Raw genomic sequence first — 27,368 nt, forward strand, 5'->3', positions numbered from 1 at the left:
AGCAAGGCTAGAGGACAGATGTTAATAGATTTGATGGTAAATTAGAATTATCCATCCCACTGAGGTTGATGGATTTTGTATGTTTGCCGACAAAAATCAACTCGGATAAGATTATAGTTGTCTTTCAATGTGGTGTGATGTAGATTCCCTCGGGAATAAGATAATAACTTGACCTAACGTTCCCGAACTGTGTCTGGCTCACAGCAACACTCATAAATTGAAATCAAATTTAGAAGTACAATATTAGATCCAGTCATACTGTTTGAAAGAAGAACGCTCCATCTGCTCACAGGAATAAAACACCATCTGTGTGCTTGCGTCGGTGAGTCCAGAACTGATGTTTGATACGTGTCTTGTGAGGGTGTTTTTCTGACCCGAGACCCCGGCCGAGCTAAGAAACAGCCTGTGACTGCAACCTAATGTAATCATTGGCCATGTGAAAGCCGGAGTGGTTAATCTCATTTGTGCGTGCACATGCAGATGCATGTGCGTGGACTCTGAGCAAAATACAGCTCATCTAGTCTGGAAAGTCAAAAATAGATGAAGAACAGAATGAAATGGTTATGATGGTTTGAAGATATAAAACGATTGGCGTTGGTAGGAAAATAGTAACTGTTGAACATCTGTTGTGCCCTATGTGTAATAGCTCTCTCTCTCTCTCTGTCTCTGTGTCTGTCTCTGTCTCTCTTTCTCTCTCTCTCTCTGTCTCTGTGTCTGTCTCTGTCTCTGTCTCTGTCTCTCTCTCTCTCTCTCTCTCTCTCTCTCTCTCTCTCTCCCACACACACACACACATCACACATCAAAGAGGCGGTTGTGTTTCAAATGTATGGTACAAATTAGTTGACTCTTTATCAAGCCATTTTCAACTAATGAAACAATGCAAATGATGAAATGACTGGTAAATGTCATTACAATATATCGAGTGCTACGGTAATACATTTGCATATTTGCTGAAGATCGTCTTGTCATCTCAGAGTAAAAAACTACAACAGTATGTACCACTTCTGTTGTTGATCTCTGAAAGTGGTGGGGGGGGGGGGGGGGGGGGTATGGCATGGCATGGCATCCGTTGTAGCTCAGATTTATTTACAGTCCAGACAGTGACCACAGATGTCCGATGGACCTCGATGTTTGTCTGCGGCTGAAGGGAAAAGAAAAAAGTAGCAATCAGGATCTTGTTCACATGGCAGCGCAGATGCACAAGTTCTAGCACAGAGACTGGGGATGTGGACAAACCCAGGAACGCCGACAAAGCTGTCGCGTAGCAGAAGCTTAAGTTTGGCACTAACCACCCCCTTGCTTACCACAAGTTGAAGTTTCATGCCAGGATGTGACTGCATTGTCTCCCAAGCACTCCACTTGTGCCGTGTGTGTTTATTAGTTATCTTATGTACTGGTGAGGTCTTCAGCCCAGCTGCAGACTAGTCCCCATTAAGAAAAAGTTAAATTCTTAGGTGAAGATTTATCACAGGGTTCAACTAAGGTTAAAGTTAAAGTAAGCCACGTCTCTGAAGGGAATTAAAACTGTATCTGTTACTGTTGTTGAAGAGCCAATTCTATTCACATGCTCTCAATATGGGGACTCTTAAGGTTACATTAAGAGTTGGGGTGAGTCTTAAGGTCAGGCAAGAATCATTTGAAGTCCTCAGAAATCTAATGTGACTCAGTGTCATAGACACATGTGCAGCCCTTCTCATCTCTGCAATCACTTCACTTACATCAGCTTCAATATCTGTAACACGCCGATTAAATAATGAATATTGCTTCTAGTTGCACATTCAGAATATTTTTCCCTGTCTATGTCTGCCACAGTTAAGTAGTTAATAATGTGTACCCTTGTATGGTTAGTTTCCACGATTGGCCTATGGGAAACACGAGTGTATGCATATTTGGAATTGGTTCAATCTTTGTTTAATTTCAATGGGCTGAACTCGAAGATTACTCACTAAGTCTTAATCAAACTACTTTGCTTGCATTTGTGACAAAGATTTTAATTTTTTTTTCTTATTGCGATTCAATGAGTAGAGGATAAGCCGCTTCTTAATAGGTCAGCCTTTAGCAGAAGTGCTGGCACGACTCAAGCCCCTCACAGGCACTACAAAAACAGCAACAAAGAAAAATATTTGGCTTTCCATCTGTCTCAGACAAAGTACCTCATCTTAAAGTCGTGTTTTTCCCCCAAAAAAACCACCTTGGTTATGTTGAGAAAACAGACTGCCAAGACTTGAGCTAGTGGGAGAAAACCAAAATTCAGTATGCTTCTTTATTTTGCTGCGTGCCAACGAGACACCACAGCATCCTTGGCTTTCAGGGCCTGAAAATCGGCTTCTTTATTTTGAAGCCAAGAGAGACGTAAGTTTGAAACTTTAGTCTCAATACACAGTCAAACAAAACATGGCTATAATGTGATAAGAACAGGTTTCAGGGTTATGTGGCACAAATTGTATCACCAAGCGCCACAGCTGCTTGTCGCTTCACTTTGAGCCTGTTTAAGTGAAGGGTTATGTACTGCCAGTTATTTGCAGTTTTAGCTTTAAAAAAAGAAATAATACACATGATACACAAGATTTTTGCTTGATCCTCCAATAAGACGTGATGACACTGGTCATAACACGATTTGACACATCGAGCAAATGTACAAATAATTTCTGTTTCAATGAGATGGAAAAAGACTTCCTTTGCCTGCGGACAAATGAATGATAATGAGCGCAGTCCTGCAATGGAAACCAGACTAATGAATGAGGCCTGTCTTCGCATTCTCAGGTCCAGTCAACTTCCCACAAACCCTCACGTAAAGTAACTGCACACTGATCTGCCCGAAAAAGCAGCTTTTCTATCCATACGAGACTGAAAATATATATACTGTAATTTGGACTTTCCAGCCTGGCCTCCACAGTCGATTTACCTCATCATTGGTTTCTATAATGTGATATAGGAGGAGCTGCCATAAAAACACACATAACTCGCATTCCTCCGCGTGCAGCTTTAAACTCACCCCGCTAGGCCCGGTAAATGGATCCTTAACACACGGCAACTGGGTTTTGTCTTATCTTGTCAACAAGAAAGGAGTTCTTAGAGCTACTCAGATGGCTGACTCCTCGTTTTTGTCACGTCTGTATTTGTTTGTATCCACCGCTCATTAATTATTTTAACTGTAAAGAGTTAAAGCAATTAGTGAAGGCTTTCCACAAGAAATGGACATCTTAGTTTTACGTTGTGAGGTGAGGATGACTTCCCTTCCGAACTCCGACTCGCCGTCCAGCTTGTTTGCATGTGACAGGACCTCATATCAAATGTCAACAGATGACGCCAGTGTATCTTTAAACAGGAGCAGACAGAGAACACCGGGTTAACCTTGATGTATCAAAGTTGAAACTCTTGTGTTTGTGTGTGTTTGGAAGCGTAGCTCAAGTGGTTAGATAATGCCTTTGAGGCTCACTTTAGGTCATCTTGGGCAGTCGCCAGCCTTCCTGCCTCCTTGGAGAACTCAAGAGGACTTGATTTGGCTTCAGGGTATCCTCTCTTAAAAACACACACACACACACTAGCCTGCAACCACACAGGCAGCGCTGAATAACAGGGTAACCTTGGGAGTGTAATTGAGCTCAAACGTTTCTGCATTTACATATGCATATTAAAAGACGGCACAAAGACCAGATGGTCTCGGAGATACCTCGCACTCTCTGTCATTAGGAAGGCAGACTCAAGCAGAGTCGCTCTTTATCATTTAATGGAGCTCCTGGGAATTGAAGTGTTTAACAGGAGAAGTTGAAAGATTATCGAGTCGACTCTCACTTTTGGATATCTCGTCACGATAGATTGCAGCTTCACAAGGCAAACAACAGATTAGCCTACCATGGATAACGTGTTGAACATGAGGGAGGAAAGATTTCCATGACAAGAGTGCCCTCTCATACCGAGGTGATGGCCAGAAAGTACATTCATATTAGAACATTTCCAGTGGCAGAATGAGGAGATAACAGTAGAGAAGCAGAAATCCTAAACACTAATGTCTTTGAAATGTTCATTCACTGCTACATGATCATGTCGTCTGTGACCTTTCATGCATGAGAAAGTTGACTAGTTATCCTTTTTAGTGTAGAAGGTAGAACATTGTCTTTATAGTTCAGTGGTACTATTCACTTCAAGCCAAGACGTAGTAGTCGAGTAATTTTACAATCACCTAACTGATTTAAATGTGCTTCTTGTGCCCGTGTCTCTTTCTCTTTGATAGGCCGTGGTGACATCCAACCCCAGCTGGACAGCGCCATGCAGGATGTCAGCGATAAATACATTCTGCTGGAGGAGACGGAGAAACAGGCTCTGAGGAAGGCTCTCATTGAGGAAAGGCAGAGGTTCTGCTGGTTCGTAGCCATGCTGCGACCTGTTGTGGTGAGTCCAAGCATGAGGGAAATGAAAAAAATCATCCTGAAAACACTTGACTGTAACTCCTCCTGAACTGAGGACGTGACACCACTCAGTGATTATATGCCGTTTGTCTTGAAATGTTTGTGCCCTCCACGCCTTTTATTCTTTTAGGATGAAGAGATTTCTATGTTGGGAGAGGTCACCCATCTCCAGGCCATCTCTGATGACCTCAAGGCCTTGACCTCTGACCCACACAAGCTTCCCCCTGCGAGTGAGCAGGTGAGAAAAAAAAAATGTCACGGGTGAATTTGACATCAATAGATACTCTAAAAAGGACACATTGTTTTTGTTTGCTGCCGATATTCTTTGTCTAAATGTAGCTGTCTTTGTTGCACCGATAATGTCCCTCCTATTTAGGTGATCTTGGATCTGAAGGGCTCAGATTACGGTTGGTCGTATCAAACACCACCCTCATCCCCGAGTACCACCATGTCCAGGAAGTCCAGCATGTGCAGGTATCCTCATGAACCCAATCAAAATTGATGTAGTGCATCTATAAACAGTCTGACTCAAGTCAAATGGAAATAGAAGAATTGCACTTCTACATTATAAGAGGGAAGGAAGGCGCACACAGAGTCGGAGGGGACAGAGTTTTGATAATCTTCCTCTCAGTGGTTTTGGACTTCTCCGTGGTTATGTGTCTGTGAGGGAGAGGTTTAATGTCAGTGCTAAAATGTAATGAACAAGAATTTGCAGACAAACATTATGATTTGTCCAAACGGCCTCTGCCCCCTGGTGGCCCATGTGAGCTGTGAGAGTTTATGGTCTGGTCATCTTTCAAAATAGTAAAGTTTGTCCTTTATAAAACTTCAGGGTTCTACATAAAAACCCTCGACAAATAAAGAATGTTTAGTTCATTAGCTGTTCAGACGATGTCACTGCTGCTTTCTGTGTCTGCTGATGATTTTTCCAGAGCTAAATCTAATGCCGGGGTTGGATGCTACTTTGCATTTCCAGTGGTACAATCATGTGATCCTTATTTTGGACTTGAAATGATGATTGGAGTATAATTTTTGTATAATTACATTTCATGTCACAATGTTCAACTACAGGGTAACAATTTGAGTCCAGTGGGATTTTTCTTTTTTCCTTTTTTTTTTGCAGCATTTTCATCTCGTGATTAACAAAGCTTTTGAGTTTTATATTTTCGAAAAGAAATCACTTAATAAAAATCCTCAGGTTTATTGTGAAACAGCTGCTGTTGTGCAGCTTGTGATTTCAACAGGTGTTTGTTTAAAGCACACAGATATACATACAGAAGCTCCAGCAGCCTCGGCCAGATGGAGTTCTACGTTATTGTCTCACAAATATAATCCGAAGGGTTTTGCAATATTTGCGTCCGATTTTAAATTTTCACGTCATAATTAACTCCAGTGTTTACATTGTTTTGCTTTTTTTTTATGGGTGTTGTATGCAAATACCTTCGAATAGCTCATTGACAGGCATGAAATCCTGTAATTTTATGCCTGTGAACATTGTCATGATGATTTCACACCTTTTGTTGCTGGTTTGTTTGGTTGTTTTGACGATTTGCTTCAGTCACTGCCTGCTGCATCTTGGTGTGCTGTGTTAATCGTTTCCAACCCTGTCTCCTCCACCCCCCCCCCCCAAATCCTTTGCCTTCACTCTCTCCCTGTTACTCCTCTTTACTCAATCAATCTTCCCCCTTCAATCCATGTCTGTGGGTGCACGCTTTTACCCTCCCCGACCAACTTCTTCCTCCATCCCCTCGCTCCTTTCACAGTAGTCTGAACAGCGTTAACAGTAGTGACTCCAGGGGATCCAGTGGCTCTCACTCTCATTCTCCTTCCTCCTCTTCTTCCTCTTCTTCCTCACACCACCTCTTCCACCACCATCACCCCCGCCATCGATACCGCAGCTCCACGCTACCCCAGCAGGCCCCGGTGAGGCTCTCCAGCATCTCCTCCCACGACTCGGGCTTCATTTCTTCGTCACAGGACCACCACACGTCATCCAAATCATCCTCGCCGATGCCAGCTGAAACAAAGGTAAGACAACAAACAAAACCGAGATACCCGCTCCTAACTCTTGTTCTGAGATCTCTAGTCACTACTAAAAGCAGGAAGCTGTCGGCAGAGAGTGTGTGTGATCCCGGTGAAGTCATTTCACTGCTATTATTACAGCAGAAATGTGCAGGAAATTAGTCTGCCTCCATTTGTCGCTCAAGGCGAAACAGCTCAGGCCCATCCTGCTATTAAAAAGTCGACCACTGTGACAGACTGTGGTTTGGCCCGGCTCGGAGGCTTGATCATGCTTACTGTTGTGTTTTCATTCGATGAATCATAGTAAAAACTGACATGCTCCTGTGTCAACGGGACATTTTCACAGCCACTAAGAGCCTGTCTCTGTCAGCAGGTCTCACTCTGACAGATTGCTCTGACCATCTGACACAGGGTTTCGGATAAATATCAGTGAGATTGTCCAACGGCTCCTCTGATCAGGGGGGCGGGGGAGCGACTTGTGGTTTGACCTCAACCATGAGAGCGGCTGCACTAGTTAAAGTTGTTTTATAATTCCAGCAAACCAGGGCTTGTCTGCACACATTGGTATAGTTAGGCTCCAAGTTTTTATGATGCACTGAAGGTGGTTTGGCAAGGTAGCCCCCCGACCCATTTACAGCACAGTCCTGGGAAATGGCCCTCGTGTTGCCTCTTTCCGAGTGTAGCCGCAGTAACTTTGTTCAGGGGGGGGGGGGGAAACAGCCACATGGCTTCCATTTATGGATCTCATTCATTTCCATCCATTTTAATCCCCACTTTTTTTAATGGTAATGTTCTCCAGCTGACCCCAACTTGTAATTTCCTCTTGCGAGCAGCAAGCCAGGACGTAATTTCCCCGCAGGCACTGATTAGATAACTTTTTAAATATCATGTGCAGCATTGATTGTGCCCTCCTTTAACAAGACGCCTAACACAACACTGCTGATGTCCATGCAATTAATGCTGGTATGACTCCCAGTGCACTGTCTACACAGCCTCGTCACTAACTGCTGAGAAGTGTGGAAAAGTCTAACAAAGTGCTTCTCCTCGCTTCTTTCTGTCTACCTGCTGACATGTTTGTCTTTTGCAACTCTTCCCTTTTGTGCACGTCCGTCTGCATCAACCCTCCTCCTCCCCCTCCTCCTCCTCCCCCTCCTCCTCTTCTCATCTCACTGCCTGCCTGCTTGCTGCTGCCCTCGCTGTTCCAGCCTTGTCCCAATTCCAGCTCCTCTGAGATGTCAGAGACTGGGCCGCTTCACAGTGACTGCAGCCCCCCCTCTCCTCTAGCTGCTGCTACTGCACCTCAGCACACCACTGACGAGGTGAAAAACACTCATCCACAATAATGAGCATTTAACACACTTGCAAACTTTACGTCTACATGGAGACAGAAACCGCCACAGTCCCCTGTATGTGCAGTTTTCATTCGTTATTTTGTGATCAGTTCCTTTGAATTTGTTTTCTTTTTTCTTTTTATTATTTAAGTAATTTTTTTCCCATTGTCTGTTTGTTTCTGTGTTGTATCTTGTTATGTCGTCACCTCTCCGACACGCACACAACCAGCTGTCCAACGGCTATGACCACTACAGCCCAGCCAGCTCCCCCTACTTGCACAGCAACGGGGGCAGTTTGGGCTCAGTGTCAGGCACCGCCTTCCCTTTCTTCTCTCCCACCTCCTCCTCCTCCTCCTCATCCACCACCTCCACCTCCTGCCCAACCCGCTCATGGTCACGTCCTGCCTCCGCCTTGCTCCCAGACTACCCTCACTACTGCACTGTGGGCTCCCCCATGGTGCCTTCATCACAAGTGCCCAGCTGGAAGGTTTGTTCATCTCAGCAAACTCCAAGATCAACACGTTTTCATTCTCATCGACCCATGAAACAAACGTTTTGAAGAAGTCCGTTTCAGATGCTCCTGAAAGGCTTAGCAAATAAATATGTGTCACAATGGACCCGAACATGTGTTTGTTTACAGGACTGGGCGAAGCCCGGGCCCTACGACCAGCCAATGGTCAATACACTGAGGAGGAAGAAGGACAAGGAGAGCCCAGCAATGGTGGACAGTAACGGGAACATGAGCAGTGATAACAGTCCTCGGCCAGTCCAGCCGTCTGTCTCCAGCCCTTCGCCTCCAGCTGCTCTGCAGACACAGAGCCAGGCAGCGTTGATGGAAGACCGGAACAGGATCATGCCTGCACCTCTCAAGGTCCTGTTCATTATCCAACTACTGTACTGCTGATGGTTATTCCATTATAGAATTGACCACATTAGTTTATCTGTCTACATCTGCCATCTTTTCAAACTTAAATGGAGACCTGCAGTTCATGAGCATATACATTTCTAAGTGAGTATTCCTTGATCATTAATCATAAAACTTAAAACCACTTGATGTCTGTATTTTTGCTGATTGACGTCATTAAATGTAATTTTATGCACTCTTTTTTCCTCACATGCTTTTCATTTGATAAGCTATTGCTTGAAGTTTGCAGTGATTAACTATGAGCTCTTTCACTCAGTAAATTGTTCAGTGATTCAGTTCCATGTTTTGTTTTTGTTTTTTTTTTACCTCTGATTAGCGAAGCTTATAAAGAGAGTTCCAACTACATATAAATCCATCTGCAGTGCGACCTCACATTCAGCCTCTTGCAGGCTGGTGTTTTTGCAGTCATGGCATTTAGACGATATGAATAGCCTCTCACCACTTACGTTCCCCTTTAATGGCTTTAATGGGTTATACCTAATGACTGTAATGACTTTAATAAATTGTACCTGGCCCTGTCCAGACAGGCAGACTTTCAGACTCTCATGCTAAATTGATTACAATCGGTTGATTGTATCCATTGCGCTGCAGGCCGGCGACATGGAGGCCCATGATGAGCTGGCTCTGGCCTTATCCAGAGGTCTGGAGCTGGACACACAGAGGTCCAGTAGAGACTCCATCCAGTGCTCCAGTGGCTACAGCACGCAGACCAACACGCCCTGCTGCTCGGAAGACACTATACCGTCTCAAGGTAATGCACTTAATGGAATAAGTTGACCCGCAATCCTCTCTTAGTATCATAAATGTATAGTTGTGTCAGTGCATTGACAGCCTCTCCATGTGCTCCATTTTAGTTTCGGACTACGACTATTTTTCGATGGCTGGGGATCAAGAGCCCGAGCAGCCGCAGCCGTTGGATTTCGACAAGTCCTCCACCATCCCCAGAAACAGTGACATCAGTCAGTCCTACAGGCGCATGTTCCAGACCAAACGGCCAGCGTCCACAGCCGGGCTGCCCAGCACACAGGCGCCGTACGCCGGACAGGGGGTCTATCAGCACACGGCGCCGTATCCCAACACACCGGTCCACACGGGAGCTTATCCTTCTACTGCTGCTGGAGCATATCCTCCGATCCCGACAGGTACACACAAGTCTCTTTAATGTTTGAGACCTCTCCACTATTCTTACCTTTTTGATTTTGTGTGAATGCCAGAAAGCTTGTTAGCTTGGAAATGTTCTTTTTTTTTTTTTTTTTTTTTTTATGCATTCTGATTTAAGAAAAACAAATAAAACGCTTGCTCTTGTTTTAAGTGCTGTAAATGTGTGTTCCCCCCCTTCAGTTCACTGCAAAGCCTAATGTTTTTCAAGTGAATTAAAGATGAGGAAACGCTATGAGAGAAAAGATGAGACACTATTTTAAATGAAGAGAAAAAGAAGGAAATGGATTTGAAATATTCTAATTACTATTTTTTTGACAATTATTGGATGCAGATCAAGAGATCCATAAACAACAGGCCAACAAACACGAAACAAAAACTGTATTTTTAATCTCTTGTGAGATTAACTGTTTGGTCCCTCGTTGTTTTATTGTTCATGAATTATTGATTAAAGCTTTTTAAAGCTGAATGCGTATTTGTCATTCAGCTCATGTTTTTTTTGTCTTGCATTCGGCAGGCCATGGTCCAATCATCGTCACCCCCGGGGTCGCAACAATCCGCCGCACCCCGTCTTCAAAACCGTCCGCTCGCCGCTCAGGCTCAAACGCAGGCACCGGTCCCATTCCCATCCGCACCCCTGTGGTCCCAGTGAAAATCCCCACGGTGCCAGACATGTCCGTGGTTAACGGGAACCGGAGTGTGGAGGAGACGAGAGGGGGGGGGGAGAGCCCAGACTCTCCAACATTCACAGGAGGAGAGGATACCGGCTCGCTGCCCGGGGTGTCCTGGAGCGGCCAGGCGACCACCAACCCCCCCACCGTGCCTCTGCCCAACCAGCCGTCCCTGCAGCACCTGCAGAGCGAGACTGAAGAGGAGGCGGGAGAACAAGAGCAAGGAAACATGCTGGTGGCCATCCGCAAGGGGGTCAAGCTCAAGAGAACCCTCACAAATGATCGCTCTGCGCCACGCATCGCATGATCACATCCTCACCATACGCAGCGGAGGTCACAGACACGTGACCCCCCCCTGCCCGGTGTATATTAGGTTCAAAAGCTTTAGAAGAAAATGTTGCTGTTAGAAATGCATTTTAAGAAATGAAAAGGCGTCTTGTGCTGCAAGTAGTAGGAGAAATCAGTAGTACCTGCTCTACAGGCAGCAGTTCCACACTTTGATTCCATTTGCAACAACTTAGAAAAGAGAACTTAGAGAAATGCTATTTTTATTCAAGTGCACATTTATTAATTTGGTTTATGATAGAAATTACGTAAAAGCCTGGCTAAATAGCACAACAGTTAAGAGCTCAAGCAGACCTCAGACTCTCATGGTCATGCTTTAAGCGGAGTAACTACACAAAGTAGATTGAGAAGACATAGTGTCTTTACACGGGGCCTCAAACTAAAGGACTCTGGCCAATCACTGCAGTGCTTCTGTAAATCTGGCCTCACAGATGTGTAATGAATGTGTTAAACATTAGGTTGTGTTTTTGTTAATAGATAGCTAGACATTGCACCGTACGGTTCTCCGTTAGGATAGGAGCACAGTAAAGATTTCCGTCTCGCCTGAGCAGGTTTGGATAGCAGTATTGTGCGTACCCCCTCTCGGTGTAAACAAACAAACAAACCACTTTTGGGACTGCATTGTGTGCCATCATTATGAAAGTAAGCGTTGCGACTGCCCAGTTGGTATGTAATAACCACTGCAATGGATCGCGAGAGCAATAATCAGGTCCGCTCGGAGGTAACCGCTTCACTGGCGGGCTTTCGATCGCATCGTCTGGCAGCTCCGGAACTGTCCTGGCTCGTTAGCGAGCAGCTGACCGCCGCAGAAAGCTGCTGTGTTGACGGAGTCCTCCTCCACACAGAGTGTAGAAACTACAGCACGGCGTGCATCCGCCTGGAGAAGCCCTGTGAGCCGGAGTTTGACCAACAGAGTTTCCCTGAAAAGCAAAGGAACTGATTTCACCGAGCAGCCCGAGTTGCATCCAGGAAACTACAGTTTGACCACAGCGTCACACGTTCGACACTGTCACGTTAAGGGACACTACATATTGTGTTAGGTTGTTTTCTTTTCAGCAATCACACGGTTTGTACATAATTTTGGACGTCTCCATTGTTGAGGAGTGTTGGTGCTTTTCATTCTCAATGACTTTGCTGTATTTTCACGTTTCTCCCTCCTCCGCCTCCTCTTTCCTCCCCACTGTGCCAAAATCACGGTTTCACATTTTTGAATAGGCTATAATAATCATTATCACACCCCATCGCCTTGAGATATATATTAGTTTTACCCTCCGCTGATTGCCATCCCCCCCCCCAATGCGACTCACTTAATCTACAACCTCTGCCTGCTGAGTTTTGTAGAACTTCTCGGTGGTTTGTCTTAATATGTGAGCCCTTTCTTTTTTTTTTTGTATTAGTTTGTAGCTATAATTACAACCCCGTCTACTGTGTATTGACTGCTCATAGCATGACTCGCAGAAAATACACATGTGCCATGGGAGAACACAGTGGCAGGTCAGGTTTGTATAGGATTAAACACTTTATAGAGGCAAAGTGGGATATTTTTGATGTTTTCAAAACCGACAACGCCGCGTCAGTTTTTTGGTTCTTCCATTTTGTATTTTGCTTTCACACCCTCGCCCCCTCTCTTTGTTTAATTTTTTTTTTAACTGCGAAAACAAAAATAAAATGCCCGTGTCCTTTTGGTTAGACGGAATATTGTCACTTTGATTTTCAGTCATTGTTTTTTCCCTTGAGATAGTGTCGAAGGTGACAAGTCCACTATGTGGCGATTTTGCTACGATGAAACATAGGCTATCAGATTAAATTCATTGTATAATTGAAAGAAAATGTGTTTATAGGTTACTCTATTATTTTGAATCTTAACCGTAGGATGTTTTTTTTGAGATAAGAGGCTCATCCTCTGACATTGTTCGTCTAAAGGCTAACGAGCGCCACCGTCTGTATTTTAATTTGCATTTCAGTTCAAGCACTGTGAGACCATGGCTACTACAAGATGTATTAAACTGTAAATAATATCTCGCTGCACACACTATTAGTCCAGGAACTCACACGTCGTTGTTTTAATTTATTCTTTATCTCTATTTTTTTTTGTCTTTTTTTCTCTCGACCTATCTCTATTTTTATACCTACTATAAGATATCAGAGCGACAGAGCTGTCTCCTCTGTTCATGCATGTGCTATCTGAGGATGGGATCAGTAAGAGGTTCACGACCTTCCTGGCACCACTCGCTGAAGTCCCTTATTTCACACACACGTTGTATTTATGCTGGTTCAGAAGCACAGTGTTTGTCGACACAGGTTGCATCAGTATTATGAGTTGCGCGATTAGACGGAGCTGAGCCCACTTTACCTTAGTTCAGAACGCGCTTCGCTCTGTGTGGTGATTGTTTCGATTGGTGGTTACTTCCTGTTTGTAGAGAGTCATCTAAAGAAAACGGACTGACGCCTCGCAACACGTTCATTTAATTGATTTTCAGTGTCAATTTTTCTTCTTCGGTCCACCCATCTAAGACTTGTATTGTTGAACCGTAATTCCCATATTTAAAACGTTAGCATAAATATATATTATATATTGCCAAATGTCAGTATATCCTATGAATAACAAGTTTATAGTTTGTGAAAGTTTGAAAGTACGATGAAACTTTTCTAGTTTAGAGTTTAGCTTATTCCCCCCCCACCCTCCCCACGAAGAGAGTTGACCTCTCCGTCTGTCCCTGTATAGTTCAGTCTATGATGCAGTTTGTTTCGGGAGGTTAAAAAAAAAGTTCTTATTTTTTTTTGTGTTATGACAGCTTTAGCAACATAATAAAAAAAATTATTAATTTTGCTTTGGGTCCTTTTTTTTTTTTAATGCATCACGGCTCCTCACAAGATGGAAACAGACCATTGTCCTAACTGAGATGTCTTCCTTTCCTTCTTGAATCAAACAAGTCACATCGGCTGAACGCTTAACGTTCATATCGGTTGGATTAAGTAACACCGTCCATCAGGTAAAGAAAGTTCAGTCGAGCTTGGAGCTCCTCAAGAAGCTGGAATCATCCTGTATCAGCCACAGGCGGCCTCTCGGACTTCTGTGCTTTTTCAGCTGCAGAGGGGAGGATGGTGGCAGAGCACATGATAAGCAGACAACTCATTTATAACTGACCAACTAGAAACGAAGGCCAGCTGCATTATCACGAACCTCACCCATCCAGGACATCACCTGTTTTCTCTGCGGGCCTCTGGAAAGGAATTCTGTTCAAAAAAACAAAAAAACTTAAGTGTCCAATTACAATAACCCCCCCATTACATTGTCAATTCATCTTCAATATGATTTTATCTGGTTCATAGTCACACACGGGCGATGAAACTTTGCTCGGTTTGCCAGTTCATCACAGGGAAAAACTATTATTTCCAATGTAATAAAAAATGTTTAACTCATTTTTCATTTACAACTGTTAATCTCCTCATTGTTTCTCAAATAATTCTAATAATCCTATGATAACATGCATCTCACAGCCAGAAAAGCCCCGGTTACTGTGCAGAGTTTGCATGTTCTCCCTGAATATACATGTTTGACAATAACCCATGACTGTCTCTCTTTGATTGTCTGGCCTGTTCAGACTGTACTCTGCAAATACTCGGATGAAATTGGCTCCTTTGGCCCTCAGACAAATAAATTAGTATAGAAGATGGGTTTATTAAAAAATTAAAAAACAAAAAATTCTGTTTATCGTGGCAAAACGTTTAAGCTCCAGTTTTCCCATGTGAAACAGCCCACAATGGAGATGAGTGGGTGAACTGGGTCAAAGCCTTTTTACTCCTCGAGACATAAACAGATGCTATGTTTATATTTGACCACCAGGGGGCGCTCTCATCCAACCCAAAGCTGAGTAATAGCTTCCATCTGGAAAATAATACATTCCTCTTCTCCTCTTCCACTCATTAAGAGGCCTGAAACAGTCATCGGATCAATTAAACAACAGACACACTCAACTTTACGCTGGAAAAAACAACCAATTATGACTAAACAGACGACTTGTCCTTGATAGTAGTGCTTCCTTTGAAACAAATAACTTGCTCATGGTGTCATATTTTCTTTGGGTGTGGACTCTGGTCTGACTGAATGCTTCACATGTGTCACGTGGGTGAGAGGAGAGGGATGGATGACCACACACACACACCCAGCAAACACACTCCCTTTGCAATGCAAGGATTTTAGTCGGCGCACAGCAGGTAGTTTGATCTGAAGGGATGGATTCACAGCGATGCTCGCCACTTTGGCAGATGCGTTAAATTTAATGACCGAATTCAGAATACATATGAGCGTCACAGCGGATGAATAACAAATCTCCAGATCCAGACCATATAAACTTCACCCAGAAAGTCGCAGGGTTGCGTTCACACGTTTCCAATCTTTCCAGACTCGGCGTTATTGTGACGCGAACGCAACCCGTGCGTCCTCATGATGTGCGTGCGCGCGGTGCCGTCAGAGTTACGCACGGAGCGGAGCGCCGCTGCGATTGGAAAACACATTCTGTGCCGCCTCGCGCTGGACCGCCCTCCTATCCGCTGCACGGCATCCTGTCAGCCAGAGGTTACACCGAGACGAGGAGTGCGCTCGCAAAAATGTGATTTCGTACAAATCTTTTAGCAGCCAGTCAGCGTCTTTAGGTTTTGCGCGAGACCACCTACCCCGCGTGAGACGCGTCGCAGCGGCGGAGCGGACTGGTCGGTCCGTGGCGCGCGACCGAGCTGCTGCTGCCCTGATCCCGAGCTTTCCTCTGGAGGTTGTCGGACGGGACAGCGGAGCATCGACCGAGGTGCGTCCGACCACACAAGTTGCTGTTTGTTCTCCGGACAGCTCGCGCCGCTTTGTCCCGCTGCGTCTTGTTTTGGGAGGCAGCTGATGTTGCGCGTGTTCGTCGGGCCCGTGTTTGTGTTTAAACATCCTCCAGGGTCTGGACACGAGGATGCCAGATAGTCCAAGTGGTGTTAAAGCAGGCCTGCTTGTCTCTCCCCTCCAGGTTCCCGGTGCATTGCTCCTCCTCCTCCACCTCGTCCACCTCCTCCTCAGAGATGCTGCCCTGCTGGCGTGCTCTCCTTCGGCCTGCCCTCTCCCTGAGAGCCGGGACCGGGACCGGGACCGGGCTGGCCAGAGCCGCTGCTGCCTCCCCGCCGCTCACCGGGCTGGTGCAGCGGTGTCATCTGGGCACGCACCCCTTGAAGGAGTCCGTGGAGCCTCTCAACTCCCCCCAAGGAGCCAAGGAGTTTATTTATAGCCTCCACCCGTCCGAGCGCACCTGTCTGCTGAGGGAGCTGCACAGGTTCGAGTCCATAGCCATCGCGCAAGGTATGTGATTCTGTATGATGCAGCCCGAGGGTTTGTTGCATTGGACACGTATTTGTTTGAAATGAATTCCAATAGTGCATTCAATGTGTGATTTATCATATCATGTGCCATAAATTCCAGGTTTAAAATAAGACTTCATACATTCTATTATCATCACTATTATCCTGTTTACCCGTTACTCTGTGTCTGTCAGTGTCCACGTTCCATCTGATACAATGTGAGCTGACAAGGTGTTGACAGTCAGGTTAAAAATATTCATATCTCGGCTTAATTAAGTTTGACATAAACCACATTTCCATGCAGGCAGCATGGGGAAATCCAGCTCCAACTGAGAGGAGGGAGCATGTTGATCTTGCAACACTTTTGATCCTAATATTATGAAACATAATATGGGGGTGGAAGAACATCATGGTAAAATTTGGAATCCAGTTTTGATGTCTGACCTTTCGTCTGACTGAAGAAAATAGAATCCAGAGACCTGCATCATCTTGAATATAATTGTCATTTCCATGACTTTCTCGGAAGTATTACTTAATGTTTAAAGGACTGCATCACAATCATTACACTTTCAGGCTTCTGTTCGTCGGCCTGTAGTTTGACAACAATTAGAAGCCAGGTACTGAATTTATCACCAAAATACAAAGTTTCTCTGCTGCCCTTTTAAATGTCACGTGTAACAGAAGTTTGTGAATGTGATTTACCGTCGAGTCGATCGGCTCTGCTGCTAACAAGCCTCTGGCTGAAAAAGGCTTGAATGGTTCCAACCAGGCAAACAGGAGTGAGACAATAAATTATCATCCTGATATCTTTTTTTTCATATTTGGGAGGAAAAAAACCTCTCAAAAACCCTTTTCTCGGGTTCTTTTTGGCATAAGCAGAGTTTTGGGGGACACGGAGGAATAAACTTGGCCAGTTTTTAATTAGTTCTATAGATATGAGCAGGGCCCATCTGCTCCTAAAACCCAATAGAATAGAGTTATTTTAATGTCTTGTGGGGGCATTTGTTATGATTTAAAATGGTGTTAGAAGCCAGAAACATGAACATATGCCAAAGTAGAAAGTTTCTCTCCGAGGGCGGAAGTCTTAAGCTTGAGTCCGTTTTGACAAAAAAAGGTAAACACTTGAGTTTTCATGTTCCGTATGCAAGGAAAACAACACATTTCATGTAATCAGTGTACAATGAGGCAGCATCGTACATGATTTTGTACTAAATCTCACCAAATTATTATGGTAATTCAACCCACCCAACTCGTAGTAGCATAACAGCTGTTAACTTGACAACAAAGGTCAAACCTTCCTATTACTAATAGTCTGTCATGCTGATAGTTACCACAGTTCACTGATAGCAGAAAGTCCAGCAACTCATAGGTAAGGGTCGGTCAGATCGTAGCTCTGGGTTGATAAGGTTTCCTATTCACTGAGCTTCTCTGAGACCACTGTAGTTCTTGCATGTTCGGAGTTGAGTATAAACCCAGTCCAACTTTTACCGGCTCTGCTGCTGTGTTAAGATCAAAAAGTTTAGTCCGCTGTACCGCATGAGCCAGAAACAAAGGAATGAACATATGAGAGTATATTAATAGACGTGAAACACAAAGCAAGAGCCACAAGGAGAGAGAAAGAGGGAAGGAAACGGGGTCGATCAATGTGGAGGAGAATAGAACCCGAGAACGAGGCAGAACACGAGCGATGATGAAGAGGCTTTCTAGAATATGAGGCTCTGTGGGAGCGTGCGGCTCTGAGCCACTGTCACTCTTTGTATTTCTCTACAGGAGTAAAGTGCACAGTCTGTATTTTATTTTTTTTTTACAATGAATGCCTGATATTTTATTTAAATGAACCCTTCTTGGGATATCGGATTTTAGTAAGCGCTTTTCTCTGAAGCCACTGAGAAGCGAGTGCACGAGGAACTGAATCACTCCTTTAGTGTCGTCTGTAATTTGTTATATTTAAAAAAAACTATTGAGGGGGGGGCAGGCAGATCGGCTGCAGTAAGCATAAAAACCTTGGAAAAAGTGAAGTTTTGTCACTTGAGTCCTGCAGGGTTGAGGGGGTGTAAGTGTCAGTGAAGCTTTGTTTGTCTGTGTCTCATGGTGGACAAGTGATTCCCATGATGGCAGACACCCTGCAGGGTCACTGTAAGTAACTTGGGCCTTACAAGTTTTCATTTCCTAAATTCTTACCTCAATCATTTGCAGAAATTCCACACTTCAGTTCATGTTTAGTATTTTTTCTTCCAGGGTTGTACACCCACCATTGTTCCGTCTCTTCCCCTAACCATTGACTTTCCAGGTTCCAAAGTGCGCCCTCCGCCACACTCCTTGAACCCATCGGTCCCTGCAACACTTGCCAGTGTCTCCTATCAGAGCTGACACAGTTTCACCTTTAGTTTGCGTGTATATTCCAGCAGATCGCGGTGCATTTCATCTGTGATCACTTCTCAAAATGATAGCGTCATATAAAATGTGTTCGCCGTGCACCGAACCCCCGAGGGAGAACTGCATACGTGCAGCTCCAGGTCTTTAATATGTCAAAGTATGTAGCAACAGGCCGCTGAATGTTGGCCTTATGTGCATCCATACTATAATTAGTCTTTCCAGCTTGAGCGGCCCACGATAACAAGATCACAGCCTCAGTCTTTGTTAATATACACAATGTAATTAGTTGTTTGCTTTATAGCCGTGGAATTCAAAGGCCAGAACGACGAGCCTCCCGCCTAGAAAACATGAATCGCTTAGCATGCCCTGTTTCCTCATTTCCCCTCATTATGACGTCTCTCCCGAATAACATCATTTGAATATTTTCTCATTGTTAGACGGTGGGATCAAGTTTAGTTTGGTAGCAAGGCCATAAGCCATGTTGATTATCAGGGGTGTGTGAAGTCAGCCGTATCTATTTTTTGCCTTTTCTGTTCATTAGGACCGTGTTGAATTAGATTTTATCTTCACTCTCCTTTAGCTATATCCTCCATTTATTGGTCACGGCAAACTACAAAAAACAAGGATGTACTCTACCTTTCACCCAGTGTTAGAGGGCTCTTCCCTCATTAAGATATGATATGATTCGAATGCCACATAAAGTTATATAAAATATATATAAAAATACTAAAATGCTGTTTGTAACTTTCTGAACTGTCTTGGTAAATGAGATTATTTTCTTGTTTCAGTTTGCTCCTATCACCAACATGGGAGCATATTGTTGTTCAGCGCAGGTGATGGGATTCACTCGTCGCATTACTGTTTGTGTCACAAAGGCCTCTCCCTGCCTTTGTGTACAGTCCGACAGACCTGAGGTGGCAGTTCCAGTACTCGTAGTTTTACAGAGGTCAGTGTAGTCGATGGTCATTATGACAGAGCTCATCAGTGTGTCAGGGAGCGTGGACAGAGGGAAACAGAGTAGAGGCAGATGTGAATCTATTAACAAAAGCTTTAATGGATGCACAGTTCAGAGAGCTCCAACAAGAACTAAGCATAAGGAGACAAACGGAGAGACTGGGAGCTTTATAAACACCAGGAGAAAAGGGCTTGACGAGATGCAGGAAGGCACTATAAAGGTGAAGACGGGTGGACAACATGAACCCAGGCATAAACCTGGATGGAGAGAAAAGACACAGCAGCCAATTGACAGAAAAGACTTAAAACCTCTAGATTATCAGAAGACAAGCACATGACATGAAACACAAAACACCGTCTTTTACCCAGCCACGAGCATCTTTCTCCTCTCCCGTGGTGCCATTTGCCCAGTGCTGACACATATTAGTATTTTCTCTCCATCTGATCGGGGATTGCAGAAATCAGCCCCCCCCCCCCCATCATTACAAGGCATTCCTCATCATCATGCATCGTTATGTTCCTGTCGAACAAAGCTGATTGCATCCTGTCCACATGCTGCCGGCCTCCGTCTGTGGGCTGCGAGTATTGTACCAGATCAATGTCGGGCAAAGAACCGTAAATCCCTGTGGAGCCCCGGGACAGAGGTTTTCGCATGACACGGTCAGTCTGACAGGAAGTGAAGCAGCGCTCATCCCACACCACAAGTATTGGGAAAAAGCTTTTGACTCAAGACTGGTTCTAATGTGTGGAAGAACCTGACTCTACGATAACGTGTTGTTTTGCCTTGTTAACAGAATGTCAGGCCTGAGAACGTTTCCCAGCATTCAAAGCCATCATAGCTATCTCTGTGGAAATATGAGCACAATTTGAGCCCATGTGCTCAGGTGACTGTACACAAATGACTTTCCTCTGCTCTCACCTTTGGGGCCTGCCGGTGCTGGAGCTGGCTGACATCCTCACCTTCATGCTATAAACACCCAGAGGGCTTCTCTTACCTTATGCAGACTCGCTGACTCGGTGATTAGACTGGTAATGTGTGTGTGTGTGTCTCTCTTTCTCACTCTCTGACTGCTTTGCTCGCACATAGATCGACAAGTTTGACAGGCTTATCAGCACTCATCATTATTCCACCCCGAGGCTACAAGGACACCCGAGGCCTTATTTTTTTGACGCTCACTCCCACAGTGACTGTATGTCTGCTCGGGAATGAAGCTGGCTGACATGTTTCAGGACCAGCCAGTCCTCTGGGTATATGGAGTGTGTAGCTTTGGAGCCATGGCAGATAATACCATCACATCCATGCTACCTATTTATATATAAATTCTGTACATCCTGCATGGTGTGTCGTAATCAGTAGGTAATATTACCTACAGACCTATAAAAGTCATCCTACTCTGGCATGTAAACATGCTTGCATTGATGTGTTATACACTTGGGGGCAGCACTTCTACCCATCCAGTGTCGTCACTGTCGGCTCATCAAGTCTCATATGACCAGAGTCTCCTACAATCCATCATGCGGCACTATCTTCTCTCTCTTTCTTGCGCTCTCTCTCCCTCTACACACACACACACACACACACACACACACACACACACACACACACACACACACACACACACACACACACACACCTATATAAAGATATAGATATAGTGCCACCCTTCTTTGACCAAACTTCCTGCTAAACCTCCTGCAATAACAAGATGTGTCCTTGGCTCAAATTTTTGTGAAATGCTCTGAAACTTTTTGAGAAAACTACTAAAAGTTTATTCCCTGGAGGTTAAGTGTTGAGATGGTCTTAGGGACTGGATGCTTTCTTCAGTGGAGAGGAAGACAAAGCTTCAGGAGGAGGCAATTTGTTGTGTATGTCATATATATACAGGTATAGTAGAGATGAATACGATCCATTTCAGAGAGAGATAGAGAGACAGAGACTTGGGAAGGAGAGAGAGCGAGAGAGACAGACAAGGGAGAGAGACTTGGGAGGGAGAGAGAGAGTTGGGAGGGTGAGAGAGAGAGAGAGAGAGAGAGAGAGAGAGAGAGAGAGAGAGAGAGAGAGAGAGAGAGAGAGAGAGAGAGAGAGAGAGAGAGACTTGGGAGGGAGGGAGGGAGGGACGGAGAGAGAGAGAGACTTGGGAGGGAGGGAGGGAGAGAGAGAGATAGACTTGGGAGGGAGGGAGGGTGAGAGAGAGAGAGAGACTTGGGAGGGAGGGAGGGAGAGAGAGAGATAGACTTGGGAGGGAGGGAGGGTGAGAGAGAGAGAGAGACTTGGGAGGGAGGGAGAGGGAGAGAGAGAGAGAGAGAGAGGGTAAAGTTTAAAGAAACTGAACAAGCGTGAAGGTATAATGAGGCTTCTGATGCAGATCCTCAAAGTGGAGAACAGTGAAAGCAGGACTCTAATAACGCAGCACATGTGACTCTATCTAACAAGAGCGCCAATGTCATCTCTCTGGGAATATTGGGTCATTATTTTCATACTTTCATTGAAGCCAAGGTTCATGAAATCAATAAAACTGAAAAGAAAGAAAAGTTTGACTATGAAGAGCTGAGACCCACTGGGGGAAATTAATTTTTAATATAAAATGTTGTGACGGCTGCCATGTCGAGAACATAGATCCTTTTCAGGAACAAAAGCAGGACTTAGAAACTAAGGTCCAGTTGAAATAATGAGTTCCTTTTGTTGTGGTTGAGATTCTGATATATGACTCCCTGTAGTGATTAATACATATTTCATTTGCATAAAAAGGTTTGTGCAAAATACAGATATTAGAAGAAATTATCAATAAATATGGGGAAATTCACGCCAAGCTATACAATGTAATGATTTTAAATTGTAGAGAAGCTATGTTATGTATGTTATGTAACCAATCTGAATGTTTTCAGCCCAAACTAATCAACACTGACAATTTACAATCATGGACCCAAGAATAAACCTGGAGTTTATTTGAACCCTTGACTTGTATGAGGTGTTATTGAAAGCAATCTCACTTTCTAAACTTTAACTTTTGTGACTTTTTAAAAACAGCAGTGATAAACACCATTATTTGTATCATGAAAAAAATATCTATTTTTAATAAAAGTATGTTAAATGGAGCAAAATCCCATATATATGGGGTGTATGGGGTAAATATGGTGGTGCACATGGTTGATGTTTACAGCGTGTATTAAATAGTTTTTATCGTACATGATCACGCATTGTGTCAATTTGAATGTTGAATACAGTAATCAGGTGCTTTTAGATTTAAGCTAAGGTCTGAATGCCAGCATTTATGGTTTTGAAAAGTATTTAGCATTTTCTTATTTCTATAAATACCACAACCGAGTATGTGTAGTTAACCTATTAAGTATATAAGTCATGTTATGTATATCTTGTGTTTTTTGTCAATTGTTCTTTGCAAAAAGTAAATTTTTGTGAAGCAAGCTGAACTTTTTGTGCCTGAACTTAAGTAAACATGTTTGTTGTGACCCTATAATTGCTGGTAATTTACATCGCTCTTGTTTTTTAAATCATTGAGCTACAAAGAGATAAAGATGGGCTCTGCAATGCTAAAACCACTAAACAGGTATATTTAGTAAACACAGAAATTAAAGACAACGCTGTATAAATACACAGCAGTAATGGCTGTCGCTGGAATAAGTTTGAGTTTTTCCTGAATTTAATGCAGAAAAATGCAAACATAAACAAACAATTTTTAAAGCAGCTTCAATGGAATAAAGGATCATTTCAGTCTGCATCATCGGCAGTACATACTGATCCATGCACAGGTTTTAGAACAAGAATACAGTGTTCCTCTGCACTCACACAGGGAGCATATATTTGCATACAAAGTCATCTTGCTTTGGCAAAAAAAAACTCCTAGTCACCCTGAAGTTTTCAGAAGACATGAGGTGCAAGAGCACAGAAACGAGGGAGTAACTGACCGAACGGACATGTTGGAGCTCTGTCAACATGCGTGGGCAGATACAGACGGACGTCCACCGCACAGGGCTTTTCCCGCCGGGTGAGCGATAAACACGGGAGGAGGTGACATCGAGGCATGTGAGACACTGTGGAAGGGAGACTTGATTGGAAATGTAAATGAGGAAAGCACAGCGAGTGGAAGTCATCCATTTGGATGCTCTTCATCGCTTTGCTTTTCCTGTCGCCTCAGTGACTCTCTGATGGCAACAAAGCAAAGTCTTCGCGGCGTCAACACGCTTTTACACTCCCTTTGAATGACTGTGCCCCGTTTGTTTTGAGGTTTAGTCATTATTCTTAATCTCTGCGAGAAAACAAGACTGATGCAGATTTGGGAGCTACAATGAATCAAGCATCAAAGCTTTTTATGTGGCTGGTATTTTCTTTCACCTTCTATGATGAAAGGGGAAGCCATGAGCTCTCCTTTCTCGTCATATTTTCCTCCCCTGGAATAAAGACTGGCTTCTAATTTCTCCGCACAGTCAGTCTGGGTTTCATAAAGATCTATTGTCATGTTAATTCACACACAGTACTGAAAAATGGCACTCGCTGGTGACATTTAACCTGCTTTGACTCATGCGGGGCTATAAATCTGGACTCTGCTGGGTGTTTGAAGCTCACATTTACAATGTTGTCGATGTTTTAGGAGATTTCTTGAAAAGTAAGAGTGATCCTGGCAGGATTAGTTGAGTAATTCAAGTCCATGTGGCATTCTGGGTTATGGCAGCACCACTCAACATCGAGATGTCTGATTCAGATGGCGATGAATCCATTAGTGTACGACCCATTGCTTATTATCTTTAACGTACAGAATATATTTGTCTGAGGGTTGTACTTGATCAGTCCTATGCAAACCACTTTACTGCAATTTACAGTTTAAAGCTCATACAGGCAGAGCTCATTAACTACAGCATACTAATTACACTTAATTCAGCTCGGTGGGTTCATTGAGAGCTCAGCTAAAGAGGTCCTTACACATTTATTTTAAAGTTAAATGCAGGATAGTTAGTTGATGTTTTTAAAATTACAGGAGAGAAGCTCGCTAAGTTCGTAATCCCCAACAAACATCTTGAACAAAGAGCTTCTATGCGATTATTGGAGTGTAAACTTCCCAGAATGCTCACACGAGACGGCACCACTGATGATGTTACGCAACACTTTAGGAAGAGGAGCGCTCACTGAGCAAGTACTGCAACAGGAGTACTCTTTATTTTTTGTTTTCTTTTATGTTATCTAATACAAACTATTCAATGGCATGTTTGTTTATCCTTCATGTAATATATGGTTGGAGCAAGCACTGACCTACTCGGATCCATACATGGATGTGTTTCCTTGTGGAGTTTGCATGTTATCCCTGGGCAAAAAGCCCCAAATATTTTGTTTGAGGTGGATAGATGAGCCCAGAAGGTGTGTGTTGTCTGTGACTCTTGTGTTTGTCCTGTGATGGACTAGTGGTCTGTGTAGTGTGTACCCTGCTTTCACCCACAGGCAGCTATGATTGACTCTGAGTTGGATGAAGCAGTGCAGAAAATGGATAGGACACATAAAGCCACGTGACTCCACTGTGAGAACCATGTGGGATCACTTTATTCAGGCTAAATTTCTGAGCAAGTCACTTTTGCTTTCCTTATTTTGACCAAATGGAACTCTATTTGGCTTCAGCCTGCCACGCTCGTCGCACTCGTTCCCTGACGTCCTCACACAGCCGCACCCAGCTGGTTTCTTATTCGTTCTCTCAGTATTCAAACCTGCTGGTTGCCCATTTGTGGCCTGTACTGAGGCTCAGTCTTGCAACTGCTGCTTTCCTTTCATACTGTTTCGCTTCCCCTATCTGAAAACAAGCCTTTATAAAATAGCTGCTTAAAGGAAGGAAACAATGAATCATAATAAGAAATACAGCCGATATTTTTGACATAAACATTTTTTTCCTGATTTAGACAGACAACAAAAAGTCTTTAATGTGAGAGGAAATTACCTATAAACAACTCAGCGGCTCTGACGTTCTCTTCCAGTCAGTAATCTGGCACCAATTAAAATTGTATCATTGATGTGGGAATGGGGAGGACGGTTGTTGCATTTGTTTCCTCTTCCGAGTGAAGTTCAGGCAGATGGATTGAGGCATGAGTGAAATTATTCTGGCACCACAGAAGCTCAGGTAATATTATTATGCGCAGCGGGACGTGTTTGATATTCCAGGTGGTATTTGTTTCGGTGAGCCCGTCCATTCAATCACGAGGTCATGAGCGTCAGAGGATAAGAGACAGGGATGGATCACCGTCTAATCTTGTTGCAGAGGACTCTCCGACCTTTGAAGATGTCACACTCTCGCATGCCGTCCTTTCCAAGCACTTTTTCTTTTGTGTTGCTATTTACTTGTTTCTTTTCCTCTCCCCATCCTTCTGTGTTGATTTGACTTGGTCCACATTATAGAACATATAACTTACTGTTCCTGTTTTCTCATCAGTTTGCTCTTGGCCTCTGACATCCTCCTGGGGCTCACGTTGCTCACCATGTTCACGGCTGCTCATTTCACTGCAGCCTCGTGAGGTTGAAGTCAGCACTTACAGATATTAAGGTCAGCAATCCCCTCCAGGCCTTTAGGTGCACCACACCTTCTACACTGACTGCATCAGATTTTTATTCATTTTTATTGATTCTAAATACATATGTTGAGAGCACTATCAGCAATAAAATGGGATTCCAAACCCTCCCATATTTTCAGAAGATGGCGGCAGCTCTCTTTGTGTCTCTGAAGTGTGATACTGACATTATCTTGATGTCTGCTGCATCGCCGTCCAAGATCAACTTCCATTGTTGAATTCTGTTGAGGAAATGACTTCAGTTTTTTTTTTTTAGCTTTTATTTTTTAAGGATAGCGATTGTTCAGGCGGGGACAGAGGCCTTGTGGAGTCGATGTGACGGGTTGACTGGTCCTCCTCTTTTGGCATTCTATTACATTTTGGACAATGAATTACTCACTAATTTATACAACTTATTGTTGTTTAAAATATGTCTCCCATTAAGGGTATGAGTAGAACTTTAATAACTTTAGTTCATGAGTATCAACATGTTTTCCCAGTTTGAAATCAATCAACTTAGCAGTTAAAATGATTGAATGCATCCCTGAAATGTACAGAGGACTAAACATGCCAAAACCAAATTAACCAATACACCACCAATAACCACTTAAATATGTCATTAATATATTGAAATACCAATTCACTCCACATAAAAAAGCACATATACATATACCTCAATATTCACCGAACCATCTCATGGTCTGGTGCTGCAGTTCCTCATGAACCTTCCTCATCTGTCAACCTCAAAATGCGATTCAATCTTTCACATCGGTGTGTAATACTGTGCTGTGTAAGTGAATTGGCGTATGCTCTTTATGTGTGTGTATGCTCTTCATTCATAGATGTGTTTGTGAATGTGTGTATCAACTTGTTGGCAGAATGAGGAAGTGGTGTGTCTGTGGGTGCACTTTTGTTCGACACATTGAAAGACTTTTTTTCTGAGCCCAGGTCAACCTTTGGCGGACGTCAGAAATCTCTGATTGCTCTTATTATCGTTGTCCTTCTATTCGCACATGTGCAGAAGAACTATTTACCGCGGCCGAGGTACGCATGCGCAGTAGCTGCGTTTTGACCGTCAACAATGAGACGAGACAGGCCCCAAGTGTGTCCGGAAAGTCTCGTTCTCGCCCGCTTACATGGCGTTAGAGCACAGGCCTTTTCGAAAAGTTCCACCTTGGGAGTCTTATCCTTAAAAAAAACTTTGTTTTGAGTGGCTCCGAGTGTTGTTGTCATGTAAGCAGACACCCAAAATGCAACAGACGTTTTGCACTTCCACTTGAAGTTGTTGCTGTGTAAACAGACC

General features: G+C 43.8%; 2 protein-coding genes across 2 annotated transcripts in view; both read left to right on the forward strand.

Moving 5' to 3' along the window:
• Positions 1-12,564, forward strand: part of LOC308114652 (protein MTSS 1-like) — a 47,607-nt gene extending 35,043 nt beyond the window's left edge. Inside the window, exons 7-15 of the mRNA XM_080471702.1 lie at positions 4,235-4,392; positions 4,540-4,647; positions 4,786-4,883; positions 6,173-6,437; positions 7,992-8,249; positions 8,403-8,633; positions 9,279-9,438; positions 9,542-9,829; positions 10,363-12,564. Of these exons, the coding sequence (XP_080327828.1) occupies positions 4,235-4,392; positions 4,540-4,647; positions 4,786-4,883; positions 6,173-6,437; positions 7,992-8,249; positions 8,403-8,633; positions 9,279-9,438; positions 9,542-9,829; positions 10,363-10,823 (2,027 nt within the window). The 3' untranslated portion in view covers positions 10,824-12,564. The remainder of the gene's footprint in view (positions 1-4,234; positions 4,393-4,539; positions 4,648-4,785; positions 4,884-6,172; positions 6,438-7,991; positions 8,250-8,402; positions 8,634-9,278; positions 9,439-9,541; positions 9,830-10,362) is intronic.
• Positions 12,565-15,049: 2,485 nt separating this feature from the next.
• The window catches only part of LOC308114653 (transmembrane protein 65-like), a 43,290-nt gene continuing 30,971 nt past the window's right edge, over positions 15,050-27,368 (forward strand). The window contains exons 1-2 of the mRNA XM_080471703.1: positions 15,050-15,666; positions 15,871-16,196. Of these exons, the coding sequence (XP_080327829.1) occupies positions 15,923-16,196 (274 nt within the window). The 5' untranslated portion in view covers positions 15,050-15,666; positions 15,871-15,922. The remainder of the gene's footprint in view (positions 15,667-15,870; positions 16,197-27,368) is intronic.

This window comes from Lipophrys pholis (assembly GCF_963383615.2).
Source record: "Lipophrys pholis genome assembly, chromosome: 9".
Classification (NCBI taxonomy): Eukaryota; Metazoa; Chordata; class Actinopteri; order Blenniiformes; family Blenniidae; genus Lipophrys; species Lipophrys pholis.